Genomic DNA, 19,107 nt, shown 5'->3' on the forward strand with positions numbered 1-19,107 from the left:
TGTCAAGTCGTTAGTATGATCTTAGGGGCCAAAATTTGGTTCTACTCTAGGATCCTCTTTTTTTAAATCCTTTTTTCCCATTTCTTTCTCTTTTTTTTTGAAGTGAAATTAGAATTCATTATGGTTATAATTTCGATTTAAGTAAGGGTGGTAGAGGTGGGGAAGGGCCTCAGCAAATGATACTCAAGGCTGGGTAAAGAGCTCAAAAAGAACGAGTCACAACTCTAGGGTCTTCCTATCTAGTTTTAAAACTTGCTTCCTGCCTTTTCCCGTGCTTATCTTTCTCTTTTGGTGATATCACTCTACTATTCCAGATATATGTCTCAAGCAAGTGAGAGGTACTGAGTTAGAACAGATGGCTGAAGACAGTTCTTCACAATCAATTTCATGGGCTTCTAGCAAGTATTATTATCTCAAAAAAAGTATGTAGAAAACACTATTAGTTAAATTTAAATAGGATTCTTCAAGATATTCGCAAATGTCTTTTATATGGTAATATACATTGTGACTCTGGGGAGAGCTGTGTAAAATATAATTTTCAGTACTTTCCTAACATTTTTTAACCTCCCCAAGCCCTCCTTTACAGTATCATACTAGAGCAGAAATAGCCAGAAAGCAGTTTAAATATGACTTAGAAGCATCCAAATTACATAAAATGCTATTAAAAAGGTAAATGAAAGCCATTCACTCTGTGAGTGTGTTCTTCTTCATGGGTTTTTCAACGTGGAAAACCATGGAATGGCTCCTGGCCAAAAGGCAAAACATTCTTGTAATATAGGTAAACGTTTATGTAAATAGAGCCTTGTATATTGAAATGGGTATGCTCTTGTGAACTTGAAGAAATCGTAGGAAGACTTGTGCCATGCCTAGAATATAAAAGTTAAAGATACAGTTTCTTCCTTTCAAGATGGAGGGAGAATGGCAAGAAATGGGATCAGTTCACAATGGAGATTGCTATGTTTCCTCATCATCTCCAATGGGATCCTTGGGTTTCTTCAAAACATGGAGACTTTATGGGATACAATTACCAAAATAGCACATTTCTTATATGTACGTAAGTCCCTTGCTTGCTAATTTGGGAGAGGTCAAGTAGCCATTTATCAGATCAGTTAGTGTTGGTGGAAAGTAGGGCTATTAGATAAAAATCTTTCTTGATTTGGTGATACTTTGATGGAACTCAGTGAGTTTAGCCTTAGTCATCTAGAGAAGAATGTAGACTTCCACGAGCAGTTAGAATGTAAAGGAAGGAAAGTGGTGAGAACAAGAGGGAGGGGAGGAAGAGTAGATCCCACCAGACGGTATTTGACTGAGATACAGAGTTATGTACATATCATCAGGGGAGATATCTCAGAGGAAGACTTAAAATTAATGACAAAATATCACTTTTTCAATTATGTATATCACAGTGATTATGCGATTTCTCTTATATCCATAGATCTTCAGTAATATCCAAAAATTCTGTAGAAACTGAGCCTGGAGCAATGGGACACATGGACAGATCATGTGAGATCACTGACGTATCAAATAATGCAGCAGTAATGAGGTTTCAAGTCTTAAGAGAAGAGGAAACAATACAGGAAACAACATGAAAGGGCATGCAGTGCTATAGGTATGAAATGGAAGTTTTGCAATTGCATTTAAATCTCAAAGTATGTGGAGATCTAAGCTAGTACATGAACAACAGAAGAAAGTTATGGTTCTGCAAGGAAGACTACTTCCACTCTGGTGATCTGTGGCTCTCACTATCTATAAGGGCCAATAGCTCCAAATCAGTTGGCTTGTAATTTTAATGCTCAATTACTGCATCTATTTGCATGCTTTAAGTGGCTTTTAAACTTTAACTGCATAGTCTCCTTCTCCTACCCAAGACTTTTTAGTTTCTGCCTTGGTGAATGGTCCTCCATTCTGCTTGTCAATCAAAACCCTCATCCTTTCTTCTCTCATTCTTAGCACAGAGCTAACCAGTCACTTTATGAGCCTATCCTTTATTGCACATCATCCTCTTCCAAGTTTTCCTTACTTCCTCACTTAGTGTGGACTAGCTTACTAAAACTGGTCTAAACCACTTACCTTATCTTGCAGTCTGCATCAATTATTATCTAAATGACACTTCTGATCACTTAACTGTCAGACACCAACAGCTAGCTCTCTCCCATTGACTTGATAAAGTTCTCTGCAGCTTAGGTATAATAACTGTTTCAACTATCTCCTTGTCTTCTAAAGATTCTCCCACTGTCGTTGTCCACACGACATCATATTCCACAGGGTCACCTACACTATTATTGCTAGAAAGATTTTTCTCCTCATTTTCTTTTCCACACAAGACTTTGACTCTAACCAAATCATCCATCCCCTGTCTCATCAGCACAATTTGAACTATTAATTAAAAGATTAAAATACATTGTATAAAAAGAATGTGGGTACTCTCTTCTTATGTTAACATTACTTAATATTTTAACTAAAATAAAAAACATGCATGGTTCTGGATGTTGTTATTCACATTAGAGGAAGTTACAGAGATCTTTGGTCATGTCTCAAATTATACCTTACCAGAGATCATGACTGTACATTGTTAGCCAGTCTTGACCAATGGCATGTTCTCTCATGGGAGAACAATCCTTCTTAAAAAGGCAGAATATGTAATTTATAGGGCATAAGATGTGGCTTGAGAATGGGGTCTGAGTATGTGTTTCATCATTCACTGGTGAAGCCTAAGGGAAAGAATTATATTTTCCTAGACCTATTTTTTTTCTAATCTGTAAGATAATTTCTACTTCTTGTAGTTGTCATATATCAAATGGCATTCAGTATACAAAAAGGCTGCAAACAGCAAACAAAGCAAGAGCCATCTAATATATGGAATGCTACACAGATACATAAAGAAGTGTTATAATCAGGGGCTAGACTTGTCGCTGGATTCAGAATATATATTCTTATACATAGATATGTAGCACAGAAAATATGTTAAAGTTCTATGGATATGACCTTCTTTGGGAAAGATATACTTGCTGAACTTATCAAGTTAAGATGAATTAATCCAGGCAGACCCTAATTCAGTACCATTTTATACATATTAGAAAAGAGGCACACAGGGAAAGACCATGTAAAGAAGAAGGTGCAGTTGGTGATATTTCTATAAACCGAGGAACAAGAACTGTCAGCCATCAGCAGAATCTTGGGAAGCCTGTTGTCTTAAGTCACTCAGTTGTGGTACTGTGTTACCCTAGCAAACTAATATACATTGGTAGAATTTTAGTTCCATAACTTTGGCTTTCCATAAGTTGAGTTTAGACTACTAGATAATTCTTCTTACTTTCTGAAGGGCACTTACCTTTCTGTGATGGTTTCTCTGAGGCCACTTGCCACACCCTTGACCACAGTGCTTGCTTTGGGTGTCAGCACCACCTGAGATATAAAAAACGAACCCTTCTTTCTTCTCTCCGTGATGGATGCCTGAAGAAACTGGATCAATTTCTCGGGGTCTGTTGTGTTTGCCCAGGGTGCTGGCATCATCTGCCCAGGCCAGAGAAAGGGCACTTCCAATGCCACTGGACTGTGGTAGAAGACCAATACTTGATAGTCCTTCTCCCATAGGTACTTTAGACTCACTTCCTGGGCAAAAATAGCTGGGCACATTTTGTTTCCGTAGATGTCTTTCAGCATTTGGACCAGTTTTTCATGGTGATATTTCTGCATCCCATAAAAATGGTTGAAGTCCAAGAATATTACCTCTTTGTGGTGGTCTGTGAGAAATGCATTGATCTCTTCAAGACCCTCATTGACTTTGGCACTGAATAAGCCATGAGCAAAGTACAGTTCATTGTCTGGGTCTCTGGGCTTGGTGGAAATTCGCAGGTCAAAGTAGCGGATTCCAGCTCCTAGCTGACCAGTGAAGTTCATCGTTTGAGTGGCTAACCATTTCCTCATCAGCTTCTTGGCCACAGTTCCAAACACGGAAACAAAGTTCTGGACAGTTTCTGGCTGCTCAGGGCCTACTGGAGAAGCTTCATCAATGTAGAAGCTGAAGGAATCATGGGACCCTGGGAGAACAAGAAGGCATAATGTGGTTAATTTCCAGTCTTTAAGGTGCTTTTATACGGTGTTTTGTCATTGTAGCAAGAGAACCAATACACCAGTTCCTTTTGTTCTAAGCCTATAAGGATTGTCTCATTGAACAAAGTCCTGTGTACAGGTGGACAATCTGAGTGTGAATTCTCACCCCACACATTTGGGAGAGCAGAGGAGAGGTGATAAGATGAAGGAAGGAGAAGTAAGAAGATAGTACCATTAACTTCACTTTCGATCTTGTGCTTGGCCAGTTCTGGACTAAGATGAGAGCAAATGCTTTTTTCATACTGAATAAACAATGGGACTTCTTGGACATCAATACAAGTTACACTTACTGTGCTTAAAAATTAACCCATAGACCCATTCCTCAAAGACATTTTCTCTCAACAGAAAAGCCTCTCTGTGGAATTGATTTTCAAATTTTTAAGAATTCCTTCCATCAGAAAACAAGAAGTATTTGTTTAGTTATTTATCTGAGGAAGTTATAAATGTCAAACAATCATATGCAATGACATGTTTATTATTTGCTTATAAGTACAAAGTACTATTGGCATGTGATCAGGACCTATAAAGAAAATGATCTCAAGGTTGGGTTTTATCCTTCTCATCTTCCTTGTAGATTTTGGTCATGATTATTGAATGATTGAAATGGAATTCATGCATCCTGAATACTTCACACACCAGAAAAGGCAGATGGGCTTCCAATTGTGACACGCTTTCTTTCACCTTGTCCCTGAGCCATTGTTCCCCATCTGTCACTTAGCTTTCTCTTGATTCATTTTGTTGCCTTGATTCTGACATAGGCCTCACAAAGAACTGATTGTTTTTGTAGATCTTTGAATTCTCCAATCTAAAACTTAGACACACAAACATACAGGCATGCATGCACGCATGCATGCTCTCTATGGTCTCTATTCTCTCTCTCTCTCTCTCTCTGTCTCTCTCTCTCTCTCTCTCTCTCTCTAATCTAATCTAATCTAATTTAATTTTATGGAGGCAACATCTCAGGGCATTTGTCAAATAGTATACTTGGCACATTTTTCCAGGGATGCAATATTAATCCTGCCTGAATTCTATACCTGTACCTGTGTGTGATCAGTCTCCATGCATGTGTATAACCATTAATCTTTGCAGAGCTGAAACTATACATAGACAGAAGTCAGAGCATATCAACTTTGGATACTATAGAACATTCTGTGATAAAATAATTTGTAAATTTACTTTAATATTCAGAAAATTGTGACCTTTAAGGTTTAGAACAGAGAGCATTTCAGAGTTTTTAGACTTTTTAAACAATAGAAGGTAATCCAAACAAACTGAAACGCCATGTTGAATTTAATCTCAAGCTGTGTGATCTATTTATCTTTAGTTGATGGTATGGGAAGAAAATGTCAGCCATTTCTGAGTAAATAATATTGGAAGTTTGGATCTGTCACTAGCAAATTTTAATAGGTATTTAAGTTTCAGAATATTGATTTATTAGTAGCTATTTATCTGATTCCTGATCTAAGTGAAGAAGCTGAACAAACTGTACTATAGATCAATCTATACAGAGAAATGTAAGAAGAATTATAATTGAATGATGTAAGATCAAAATAGTTAAATAATCATGTCCATCCTAGAAAAGTCAGAAAAGGTTCCTCAAGAAACAAGGTGGAAATATTGGATACTTCTCCAAGACTAGGAAAGATATTAATTAGAATCAGGCAGAACGAAAAGTCAATATAGCTAGATTTCTTATTCTATAAATGAGCTTTTTGGGTGGGTTTTTTTTTGCTATTTTTAAATTTTCATTAGTATATATTAGTTATACATAGTAATGAGTTTCATTTTATTTTGACATTTTCATACATGTATGTAGTGTATTTTGATCATATCCATTTCCCTTCTTGCCCCCTTACTCTTTCATATATCTCCTTCTTCCCTACTAGCCTTCAAATGTCATGACCTCCTTCTTTCCTCTCTTTTATATATTTTTAATATACATGTGTCCCACTGCATTTATTACAGCTGCTTATAGCATCATAAATAAAGATCATTCACACCTAACTAGAGGCTACAGGACGGAAAAAATGTCTCTACATCCCCCAACAACCATTAACTGCATTTCTATCCTCAGGGAAGGGTAGCCCCATTACCTCATTCTTCTTCAAGACTTTTTATTACTACTTTAGTTACACCTTTCTATCATGGACTACATAGTAAATATATTTTAATATGAAAACAATCAATTGTGAAAATCATGTGAAAATTAAAAAAAATGGTTTTAAAATTATGTTGTTTGTTGGCCTTCAAGGAAAGTATGTCATTGAGGTCAAAAGAAGAGAACATTAACAATTAAAAAAAAAACAGTTAAAATTACACTGAAAGAAACAACTGATGTTCTTGCCAATGTTCCTTTTAAGCTAGGTGGCTCCATGGCATATAAAGAGCAACTGTTGGGGGTGGTGTACTAGGACTGCTTCATTCTGTAGGTATTATTTGGGAAAAGAGTTAAATCAGTTCATACAAAGGACAGTCCATGCATTGGTGTGGAGGTAAATAACCTAAACTGGGTTTTCTCCAAAGGAAATAGCTTAATGACTTTAAATTCTATTTAGAATGATCTTTCCCAATGCCAATGTTTTCACTGAGCTCTTTTCTATTGGTTTGACCTTAAAAATAGAAGCCATACTTTATGACCACTGAAAAAGAGACAGAAAAAAGTTGTCCTACCCTTGTCTCTTTAAAACAGGAAGAGCTCTCCTCCTTTGTCGATCATCTGTAGTCTGTGATCTAATCTTTTGTTCTGTGCTGTCTTTGTGTTCCCGGACTCCTGACATCTGTCGTACTTGACCTCAGACTAACAACCTGAACCTAAAGCAACTCTTGCTGTTTGGGGCTGGCTTTGTCCTGTCTTCTCAGCATAGGGCTGACACCCCCCTACAAATGCAGACGTCTCCACATACCTGGGTTTGCTCTGGCCCTTAGGAATTCACCTCTAAGAGGCTGTTCTCTCACATCTTTCAAAATCGACAGTTTGATTAATTTCTCCATTTGACAACTTCTTTCCTCAGTCAAGCAGCATGGTCGTAACACTTCTTAGGTAGCCCTTAAGGCACTTGCCCTAATTTTTAGGCTTTGTTACCTTTGAATGTAGCCATTTAATGTCCTATCTTTTTCTTGAAGAGTTGCTTTAGCAACATTCTCCAAATTTTGCTTTTGGTATAGTCTTTGCTATATTCTGGGTAATTTATTTTATATTTTATTTTCTGGATACTTATATATAATCAAGTAGATGTTCATTCTTATTTTTATTTTATCTTAATTTAAATCAGAGAATACTCATACCATGTATAATTATTTTATTTGAGACAGGATCATGTAACCCAGGATATGCTGGAGCTCCGTATGTCTCTCATGCTGACATCGAACTCAGCTTCCTGAGTTTTGGGATTACAGGAGTTCACCATTATGCTCATATTATAATTTCCATCTTTTATTATTATTATTATTATTATTATTATTATTATTATTATTATTATTTGGTTTTTGAGACAAGGTTTCTCTGTGTAGCTTTGGAGCCTGTCCTGGAACTCGTTTTGTAGACCAGGCTGGCCTTAAACTCACAGAGATCTGCCTGCCCCTGCCTACCAAGTGCTGGGATTAAAAGCATGTGCCACTGCTGTCTGGCTCCATCTTTTAATATGTAGTCACTTTTATTTTATTTGGTGACTTTCCATGTACAGTTGGGAAGAATGTTTATTCTGTTGCTACTGAGTGTACTCTAAATGTTTATCAGGTTGATTTGGTGGATAATTTTGCTCAAATCTTTCATATTCCTATTAATTTTCTATTTTCTTAATTACTAAGAAAAGTTTTAAAATCAATCATAATAATTTATTATTATTATTACTATTATTATTATTATTGTCAGTAAGAATGGTCCTCATAGGATCATATATTTGAATACTTAGACAACAGGGAGTGGTATAATTTGAGAAGGATTAGGAGGTGTGACTTCGTTGGAGTAGATATGGCTTTGTTGGAGGTAGTGTGCCACTAGGGATGGGCTTTGCAGTTTCAGAAGCCCAAGCCAGTCCCAATGGCTCACTGTTCTTCCTGCTGTTTGTGGATGCTGATGTAGAACTCTCAGCTCCTCCAGCATCATGTCTGCCTGTATGTTGCCGTGTTCCCCGCCAGGACAATAATGGACTAAACCTCTGAAACTGCAAGCCAGCCCCAATTAAATGCTTTCTTTTATAAGAATTGCCATGGTCATGGTGTCTCTGAACAGCAATAGAACATTGACTAAGACAGTCTTTTTTTTTCTTTCTAGGTTTTGAAACTTTGTTAATAGGCATTTATAAATATTGTACCTTCTGAATGCATTAATCTTTCCAACATGCCTCCTCTCCCTTGGTTATATCCTTAGTGCTAGATGTTAGGTCAGCATGACATTTTTGCTTTTTCCTTTTAGCATCCTCCTGTCTTTACATGGAAGGGGGGTTCTTGCATATAACACATTCCTTGGAGTTGGCTCTATATCTAATCAAACAATGTCTGCTCTTGAATGGGATTGCCTCAGTGAGACAAATGAGTTATTTTGCTACAATTTTACTATTGACCCATCTGTTCCTCATCCCTGGTTTTAATCTGTTCCTTTATTCCTTTGGATTAATTAAGTTTCCTAATATTCCATCTTATCTCCTGGCTTACTGAACTTTACTATTCATATTTATTAAAGTTTTTAATTTCTGGTATGATAAGCAACATATCCATATGATGATTAAAAATATCACTTAAAAAGTTCTTTTCACAGAGATCTGCCTGGCTCTGCCTCCCGAGTACCAAAACAACACAGAGAAATCCTATCTCAAAAAGCTAAAAAAAAAAAAAAAAGTTCTTTTCACATTTGAAACAAACATTATAAGAAAAAACTAAGTAACTATTCTATAAGCCTAAGTAAAATAGCTTTCTGTAGTTTAACTGTACTGGATGATTATCAAGGTTTATACGTGGTTGTTTGACAAATAACAGTGATGTGTAAAATCTGGCATCAAAATATACTAGTTCTAAGCTGGATACTCTAAGAAATTCATTCATTTAAATAAGTCTTTGATTAAAATACACTAGGCAATGTAATGTGCTATAGGCAACATTGAAGGAGATGTTGGAAGAGTAGGGCCAAGATTCGTGGCTTAACACTGGAGAGTTATCAGGTCATTAGTCATTGATATGGCTTTTATTTTCTGTGTTAATTAAAATACTTCAAAAGATTATTATAAGGAGTGGGTGACTACCATAATAGGACTATAAATAAATACTATATAGTACCATAAAGATAACAGTAATTGAAGTTTAAATTGCTGCTTGTTTTTATATTGTTATAACTAGGGAAACATCCGTCCATTTAAGACTAAGCACATGTTATTTTCACAAGTATACACAAGGTGACTGTACAAGCTCATAGGGATGGAGGGATGGGAAATACTGAATTTTCAGAATTCAAGTTTGGAAATATTTATTGGGAATTAGAGTCCTAGACAACATGTGTCCAAGGTTCACAAGTGTAAAACAAAAGAAAAAATTACCCCATTTATTGTTGTTTTGAACAACATTTGATGACTCACATCCATTATATTAATAAAATTGGTGTATGATATAGACTAATTTCTAGTGCTCTTCCTTCAATATACATCCAGTATTATTTATGCAAAATCTTCCAGATGAACTTTTGGTTGCCATCTGTGTTTGACCATAGCTTCATTTCAAACAAAATTATGAGTTCAATATGCATTGAAGATGTATCAAGTCAACTTCAGCAAGTCAAAGTCTGAAAGGTGTGTAACCATTCAGTTCCAATAGCCACAGCTTTACCATTAAATCCAGGCTCTGTCAGTGTCACAGTAAAAATCTCATCCATCTTTACCCTTGCAGAGCACTGAGCTTGCTTGCAACTGCCCAGGACATAAGACTCCATCTTCACTTCCGTTCTTCCGAGAATCCTGCTTCTGGCAGCAATTTTCCTGGGTACTTGATAACCTGATTGTTATATAATCACAGAAGCAACACTACAGTGATAGGGAAGCATGAATGTCATCTTCCTCTATGAACCAAACATAACTCCTGGGTGAAGATATCAAAAGGTGGACTTTTGTGATCATTTTCCGGGACAGAACAAAGGTGATTGCCTCCATGCTCCATGAGAAAGGCAATCTGGAATGAAGTTTTCCCTTTTGTCTTTCCAAAATGTAAGTCCAAATCCTAACTTCATTTCTTCCTGTGTGAGGAAGCCCTGTTAGCAATCATGGTGGACTTTCCTTCCCTCAGCTTCACAGCTCATCTGTCTACAACAACTTCTAATTGTCACTGGGTGTTGGATGTCACTACTAGAACTTGATTATCACCTTTTCCTCTATCATTGTATCTTACTCTCCACCTTAAACTTTCCATCTATACACACTTGATTTTAAACCAGGCTGAAAGTTTTGCAAAAATAATACAAAACGTATTAAAAAGGTACCTTTTAAATCTCTGGGCTCATTCCAACATCCAGCAACATAAGCACAAAAGTATTTTATCTATATCAATTGGTCAAAATGGTTTGCAAAGGAAATACTACAGAAGTGAAAAAACTACATCTATTAATAATCACTTTTACATGTTAGGCCAGGCTGGGCCACTTTGCACAGCATCATCAGGCCTTCTTCCTCTTACTGAATTTGACTGGACCATCTCAGGTGATCAGTTGGTGAAGACTAGTGTGGCTTTCTCTTTGTCAACTCTGGTCCCTTCTCTTACTGAGATAAGGCTAATGAGTACTGTAGCCTACATGAAACCTTAAGAACATTGCAGATGACTGTGAAGGACAACCTGCCTGTCACCTCTGTGACACATAGAGGTGTGTGTCACATACCTCTGGCCACAGAGCCTGATAGGCACAGGGCTAATGCCACACACACAAAAAAAATCAGCATATTCTGTTCAGCCATTCTGAGACACTTGATGCTGGTATATGTCTTAAAATATTTAACTTTTCACTAGTATATGTAGTAAGACAGGCCCATAGGGTAGTGGAAATTGGCTCAGACCAGTTGTCAAGGCATGCACATAACATACTTCCTTATGGGCCAACCTGGAGTCTGCCTGAGGGCCTAGCAGCAGGCGCTGTCAGAGGTCCTGATCAGGCCCAGCCACTGTGGGATGACCACACAATGTCACCAGATCTGACACAGCCTGGGTGCTGGGAGGAGGGTATATAAGGCTTTCCCCATTAGTGAATAAATGAGTCTGCTGTTCGCCTTTCACCTGACTCCCGTGTCTGTGCCATTGACGCTGTGCCGCCTTCTCACCCCCTCCCCTGAGAGACCTGTGAGGACACAGAAACACCTAGTATCTTCTTCTTTCCTTGCTGTTGTCCCCTCTCAATCTCTCTCATTTTCTCTTGTTCTTCCAGATCCAAATTAAAAGTGTATTTAAACTATGACCTTAAGTTTCTCAATTCCTTTTGGTGATCTCATCCAAGTTTTAGTTTCTTTGTCTTTCTATGGATGATTTAAAAATTAACACCATTTACTTTGGTCTGAATTCCAGAGCCCCCATCTTTTTAGGAAAGTAAATTTTTATTGTTTTATTTATATCTTGAATTTAAATGTCCCAAACAGAGCTCAGTGTGCTTCTAGACCTGTCCTTCCCTGTTTCTACCAGCAATATGTAATTATCACACCAAGTTCTGGTTTTTCCTTGAGTTTGTCTTCAACTTTTGTTTACTGTCTCTCAAGCCACACAGTCTTCAAGTTGCATTATGTTGAAGTAATTACTGTTTTAAAATAAATATCCTCTCTCAGAGCTGTTTCTTTCTTTTCATCCCAGTACAAGCAGCCTGGTGTCTTGTATAGATCACTAAAACAGCTCTCAAGTACCACTTTGACCAAGATTAGCAGGTTCCCAATCATCCCTGCTGTCACAGTTCAGACTTCCTCCTCAAATGTTAGCCTGCCTCAGTCTCCAGACTGGATTTAATCTGAGAGAAAAAGGTATATGGTTCCAGCCCTTCATTCATCATCAAGTTCCCCCTGCTTTCCATCTTTCCACTAATAGACTTTGTGACCCAGTAATTTACTCTGTATCCAGCTCCCCTAATGAAAGTGTTTGCTTTTATAATGCCCTGCTCCCTGAGGATTCAGACATGCCATCACTGAAGGCTAGACTGATCACTAGACCCTGGTCTGTTGAAAAACTGTTCCTCGGTGCTCCTTCAGTACCAGTTTCTGGAGTGCTAAACAGCTGCTTCAGTCCCTGAGTCCTTCTCCTAAATCCCTAAATACCACCCTCTCTGATGCTGCCCACCTGAATGAGAGCACAGAGGACACTGACCTCAATGCACTGCCCTCTCAACAGGTAACATGCCCGAAAACACTAATTTACTTCTTTTATCAATGTAACAATGGGGAGAAAGTAAACATATTACAAAATAATATTCATACTCAAATTACTTTTCTTCAGTGTAGAAGGTAATTGAGACTCTCTATTTGTGACTATGTGTGTTCAACCCCACAGGAAAAAAAAATTAAAATCTTTCAAAAGTAATTACTTTTTTCTCACCTGGCAGTCTATAATTAATCTCATTAATTTTTTTTGTTTATCGCACTTATTAAACCAATCAGTTGTTTGTGTTTTTGGAAGACTGTGACTAAAACCTTAAATGGGAAGGATTATTTCTCATTTCTGACACATGCTCTTAACTTAATCTTCCAGTCTATGACTGGGTCTTGGATTAAAAAAAAAGATATATTTTTTTTGTCAACAAAGATAATGAACATGTATCACATATCAAATACTTGTAGAATCAAACAAATAATTAATAGACAGAGTTGTAATTTAACGTGCACACTTCATCTGAAAGAATAGGTGCATGGAAAATGAATTTTTAAATATTAAACCTGACCTATCTAGTAAAGCACTGAGGTGAATCCTTTTGCAATGGAAAAGCCAACATTAGCGTGCTTCAACTTTAATGTTTCTTTGGGCAAGTCTGTAAGTTCATTTGTTTGAATCCTTCTTTAGCCCACCCCAGAGACCATAAGTGAAAGAGGTAGATTGTCTTACTTTGGTATTTTGGCCCAGGGTTCCAGATGCTAAATTTGGAAGTCCTCTTACACTGATGTCTCCCAGGAGTAAGGATGCTCAATATTCATTGAGAAGGTGATACACTTCCTGGATCCTTTTTGCTAAGCCAATAGATGAGCTCATGGCAAATCATTTAAGAACAATGGCTCCCAGTCAAGGAGCAGAAAACTTCCATCCTTGCTGCCACCTATCAGTTCTCCCATGCATTTGAATTTCTCTTTCAAAATTTCAACAGATCTATAAGAAAAGCCATAGAAAGACTCCAAGAAATAGAACATTACTAAGTTACTTCCAACTTCCTGCAAAGCAGCCATCGCAGACCTCTCCCTTTCCAGTGCAACATGCTCACCCCTGGCACTGCTCGGCGTTAACTCAAATGGACTCACGCCCTGAAGCTTTGCTCTGCAGTGCACTGCTAACCTGATAATAACACATCACAACCCTCTAACCCAGAATCGCAACACTGGGAAAAAGACCTTTTACAAAGGGAAGATACTGGGACTTGGAGAAAATCTATATTGAATTACCAAAACCTAATAGCACCATTTGCCAGATAGTGCAAAGTAGGAACAGACCTCTGCACTTGAGCCCCCTGCAGCAGTGATATTTAGCCAAGGGTGATTTTGATTCAGGGGTATTTGAACACCTAAGGAGATATTCTGGTTGTTACAATACAAAGGGGCTGCTGTTAGCATATGATGAGTAAAGGAGGCCGATAAACATCACATAATACCTAAGGAGCCTCTATAACTAAGAATGATATGGTTTAAGACATCACTAGTAACCAAGTAGAGACAGCTTGCCCTAGTGAAAACCTTACAGGCAGATAATTCCAGAGTCCACCAGTACTCTGAATTAGTCCTCTCTGCCTGCAATGCCCACCTTTTCCTCCACATAGCTTATCTCACACGTGCTTTCCACCATGCTGTTCTACACTGAAGCTGTTCTATGTGCACACAGCAACAGGACTCTGACATACAAGGGATCGCTTTTGACTATGATTGAAACTCAGTAGAATACATAGTTTTGGGACTTAGTTCACCCAACTACTTGTGTCTTCTTGTTGTTGTTTTTGCTTCTGAATGTCTTTTGATTGTTCTGGCTGATTTCCAAGTGAATAAATCTTCCAGGCTAAAATAAAGTCATTGATCTCTATTTCTACTCCAAAAGCTCCTATGTAGCACAAGTTTTGCTGGAGAATATTTATCTAACTCTTTAAAAATCATTAAACTGAGCACCTAGTGGACACATGATACTGTAATGGGTATCGAGTATGTGGCTATGAATAGGCAGGGATTGGGAGAAAGATTAACAAAACAAAGGTGGGTAAGAAGGGGAAGGGGCGGTGGCGCACGCTGTTAATCCCAGCACTCAGGAGGCAGAGGCAGATGGATCTCTGTGAGTTTGAGGCCAGCTTGGTCTGCAGAGCAAGATCCAGGACAGGCACCAAAACTACATGGAGAAACCCTGTCTTGAAAAAAAAAAAAAGAAAGAAAGAAAGAAAGAAAGAAAAAGAAAAGAAAAAGAGAAGGGGTAGGGTTATTAATTCTATCAAGTGTTTCCAGTGACTCACTTGCTCCCTCCTCTGAAGAACTGAGCATTTGATAGGTAATTACTGAACATCTGTTATATATCACGCATTAGGAAGTAAAATAGTATACAAGCATTATCTGGATCTTTCCTTATGGCGTTTATATTACAGTGAGGAGAAACAGGCAGGGAAATCATTATTACCACAAAATATGATAAATACTATGATAAACTGCACATGACACCTTCAGATAAAACAGTAGTTCAGTCCTGAGTGGAATGTCACCTTCTAGAGGAAATTACTAGCAAATGTGAAGGGTGAGAACAAAACCTCAAATAAATGCAACCATTTAGACAATACTTCACCAATGTTAATGCACATCTGATTCACGTGGGAGCTTGTTAAAATCTGACTAATTGGTCTTGGGTGAGACATGAGATTCTGCACTTCTAAAAGCTCCCATATATTGTGAATACCATGCCCCAGCCACCACTCTTGGAATAGTGAGCTATCAAGATATTTCTTTGCTAATCAGCTGCCTGTGAAATGGTCTTTTCTCCTGAATCCTGTCTCTTGTGCATTCTAATTTTCAGTATCTATAGTGTCAGGGACAGATATATGCAAGCATACATGGACACACATCAACTCAGATAATTACATGTATACAGATACCTGCACACATACACACATGAATAGAAATACCAGCATGCATACACAAACATGCATACATGTTAATGTACATATTTTTGCATATGTGACCTGAGTTATGTCTATATGAGAGACTTCCAAGTTTGGATGGTATTATAATGTTCATGATGTGGGTTATTTATTAAATACTGTATCAAAAATGAGAACTGGGCTGATTATTTTCAGTTAATGAAACATTAGTATGTTTCTATAATCAACTTTTATTTTGGTAAACTTTATGAAACCATTTTTTGATACTCACAAGAGTTCTGGCAGTTGATTCTATATCTCCTAACGGAGCATCTAAACTCAGGGCCATAAACCTCAGAACAAGGTGTAGTGTGTATCCCTCTCACTCTTGAGACCATTAAACTGCATTATCTTTCAAGTATTTTTATTTCCAGATTCAGAATGATTCCCCTTCCAGATGCAGTGAGTCAGGGAGAAGAATGAATCAATGATGACTAAATAATAAAGTGCAGGGTGAAGATTTGTCTGCGAAAGAAATCTAACAAACAGAGAGGAAAATGGCACATTTATCAATAATTGGTCTTGACAATTTTGGCATAGCTCAAAGGGGAATTCAAAAAGGACCTGACTCCAAGGGAATGATTTGGAAGAGAACCACCTGGTTCCTTGTGGCATTCTGCTCTACCTCAACCTCCAAGGTCCTGGGCAGCTTAAGAAGGGTGGAATGTCTGAACCTAAAAGAGATGCCTGCTTTATTTATAATAAAACCCATAGAAATCTGTTTGTCACAGAAGGTGTCTGGTTCTGCCCCAGAATTGTTCGATAAAATTAAAAGAAAAGGTATTTTCTGTCGTTTTTGGTAGTGATTATCCAGGGTGGACCTCTCTCCTCAGCACCAGCCACACTTGACTTCTTTCTCCATCTTGAACACACTAAGTTCATTCCCACTTAGTTTTGCCCTTGGGATCCCCATTGCCTCTTAACCTTCATATTCAAGTCTCAACTTAGACTCTGTGTCTTTAAATAAAGCACTGTCTCCAAAGCGTCTAACTTATCCAACCCTTTGTTCTTTGTCTGTAAGACATGACTGAGTCATGTTTTCTTCCCAGCATTTATAGCTAACTCAAAGCTTAATTTTTGATTGCTTGTTTTCTGTCACCCACATAGATACTGAATTCCTTGAGAATAAGAATGGATCTGTCTTGCTTATTATTGCATTTCCCAACAAAGCCCAGTGATTGGCATGTGAGAGACATTTAATGACTATTTATTAATAGATACACAATAACTATTACATGAAATAGTATCTTTCTCTGTAACAGTATCATCTGTAATAGTATCATCTCTGTTCATCTCAATTTCCTCATCTATCAATGGGACTGATAAAACCATTTATGATGGTTATAAAATAAATCAACTGGTAAATACAAAAGATTATTCCCTAAGAAAATAATTGAGAAGCATTAGCTTTACTATCACTCTGGGTCAGTGTTTCTACCTTTAACATGGAGCCCTGAGATTTTGGCACATAAGTGGCTTTCACCAAATATTAGCTAAACGGAGGAAAGAATGCACCCGCAGTGCACTGAAAGACTGTAAATGTCCATGGCTACGATAAAATTTTAGAATTATACAAAGAAAACATTGGTACTGGTTCCAGGGTAGTATGGAGAGATAATTTGTTGCACGCTCTTCTCCCTTTTCATTCCTTAGAGCACAAGCTGCTTTTTTCTGTGCTAGATGTCACAGTAGCAAACCTCTCTATCTGGAAAGGCTCTCCCTGTGCTCATGCACTCCAGGTTCTCACTGTGAGTGCTGGCTCCTCTAATGTCCAGAGCTGTCACCAACAGCTTCTCCTCCACTCAAGACTCTGAAGGGTCCTCAAGTACAGGGCAGCCTAATGCAGAACACCTCTTCCCCAAACACTGTGTTCTTATGACAGGGAGCACCAACTGCACACCATTCAGCAGCCATTGAGGGAGAAGCAGAGGAGGTTCACCTTCCCATTTGGTGAACACACACGCTAAGAGAAAGAGGTGTAGGGTTGTGTACTTGCCAGGAAGTCAGCCCAGGCTTCCTCCTTCTTCTTTAGTAGCTGATTTTATAAGATGCTGAATAAAAAAAAAAAAGTCATGTCTTTCACTATCAGTACAGAGTTTGGGGTAACCTCAGTATCTATGGCTAAAAGAGCCGCTCTGATTGCCTAGGCATAGAATGAATGCTCTAGAGGAAGGAAGGGAAAATGTTCACTAAAGCTAAACCCATATCACTAAAACCACCTGTTCTGAAATGAAGCAAAACAAAGCATCCTATTGAGTTTTTTCCCCATAAGATGAAAACAACTCTGGAAACATGTAAACAGTCCAGTTATTAAATTCTTAGATTTGAGAGCCAGAAAGCCTCTGAAGTCCAACTATTTATTTATTTTTGTCTTGCGTGTCCGGCACTATTTATTTTTCTTTTATGAATAATGAAACCCTAAAATAACACACATTACCCTTAGTCGTGTTTGTGCTACAGAAAAGAAGAAAGTCTCCTTGAAATACAAGCCTTTGACTCTCTCATGAGCTCACAAAATGCCACTTCTTGCCAAAGGCTGGGTCTTTTTCCTTATCGAAGAAGTATTTGGGGTTTGGGGATTTTTCCTTTGCTTTCCTTCCTGTCTTCCATTCTCTTCCCATCCTTGAGATTTGAGATGTAGCTGTGCAGAGAACGTCGTGTCTTTGACTGTCTTTTTCTCCTACACCCCTCACACTTTCCAACTTTGCAGCAGGCTAATGACCAACATTTGTCAGATGACTGCACACATATAGAATGCTTTCTAAATCCCGAAACATGGGAACCACACCTGGGTCTATCACAAGTTGATTCTGCACAGCATTGCCTTGATGCTAGAGGATGCTTCGTCTCATCAATCTGATAGAATATGCATATATTCTCAAAATACTCTCAAACATATATGTTATAAATTGTTGGGTAATTATTGCACTGGGATTGCTCAGGTATAGTATTAATCATGGATGTAAACAGACAGGAACACAGCAAATGCATTAGATAACATCTTCAATGCTTTCCCATAGTGTTACATTGTCTTCAAATAGTCTAAAGGACTGCCCTCTGTAACACACACTGATAATGGAAGTTTTTTCCTTCCTTCCTCCTTCCCTCCCTCTTTCCCTCCCTCCCTCCTTCCCCCTCCCTCCTTCCCTCCTTCCTTTCTCTCTCTCTCTCTCTCTCTCTCTCTCTCTCTCTCTCTCTCTCTCTCTTTCTTTCAACACTTATTCATTCACTTTCATGTACATGTGGAGGTCAAAGAATATTTCGTTAGAGTCAGTTTTCTTCTTGTCCTATGAGGGTTCTGGGGCTCAAACTCCAGTGTTCAGGCTTGGCACCAAGCACCTTACCCACTGGGGTGTCTTTCTGGTCTGCCCACCCATGTCTCTCTCTCCTATGTCCCTTCCCTCCCTTTCTCTTTATCTCTTTATTTCTCTGTCTCTCTGTCTTTCTGTCTCTTTAGTACTATTTTTCCCTCTCTCTAAGATTTTTTATTTTACAAGAATATCTGTTCTATACTGTCCTCTGGTAGAGTTTATCCAGACTGGATTTAAAAATGTGGTCAAATATATGTAGCATGTTCTAACTCTTCTGTGGAATATTTAGGAAAAAAAGGAAAAGGAAACAATGTGTGCTGTAGTGGGTAGCCATTCCAGCTTTGATCTGGAAGTTCCAATCCCCATTGA

The 19,107-nt window shown here is 38.1% G+C and overlaps 1 protein-coding gene across 1 annotated transcript in view; it reads right to left on the reverse strand.

Moving 5' to 3' along the window:
- Plcxd3 (phosphatidylinositol specific phospholipase C X domain containing 3) overlaps positions 1 to 19,107 on the reverse strand; it is a 171,631-nt gene that overhangs the window by 67,535 nt on the left and 84,989 nt on the right. Inside the window, exon 2 of the mRNA XM_059276422.1 lies at positions 3,332 to 4,040. Within this exon, the coding sequence (XP_059132405.1) occupies positions 3,332 to 4,040 (709 nt within the window). The remainder of the gene's footprint in view (positions 1 to 3,331; positions 4,041 to 19,107) is intronic.

Source organism: Peromyscus eremicus, chromosome 11 (assembly GCF_949786415.1).
Source record: "Peromyscus eremicus chromosome 11, PerEre_H2_v1, whole genome shotgun sequence".
Taxonomy (NCBI): Eukaryota; Metazoa; Chordata; class Mammalia; order Rodentia; family Cricetidae; genus Peromyscus; species Peromyscus eremicus.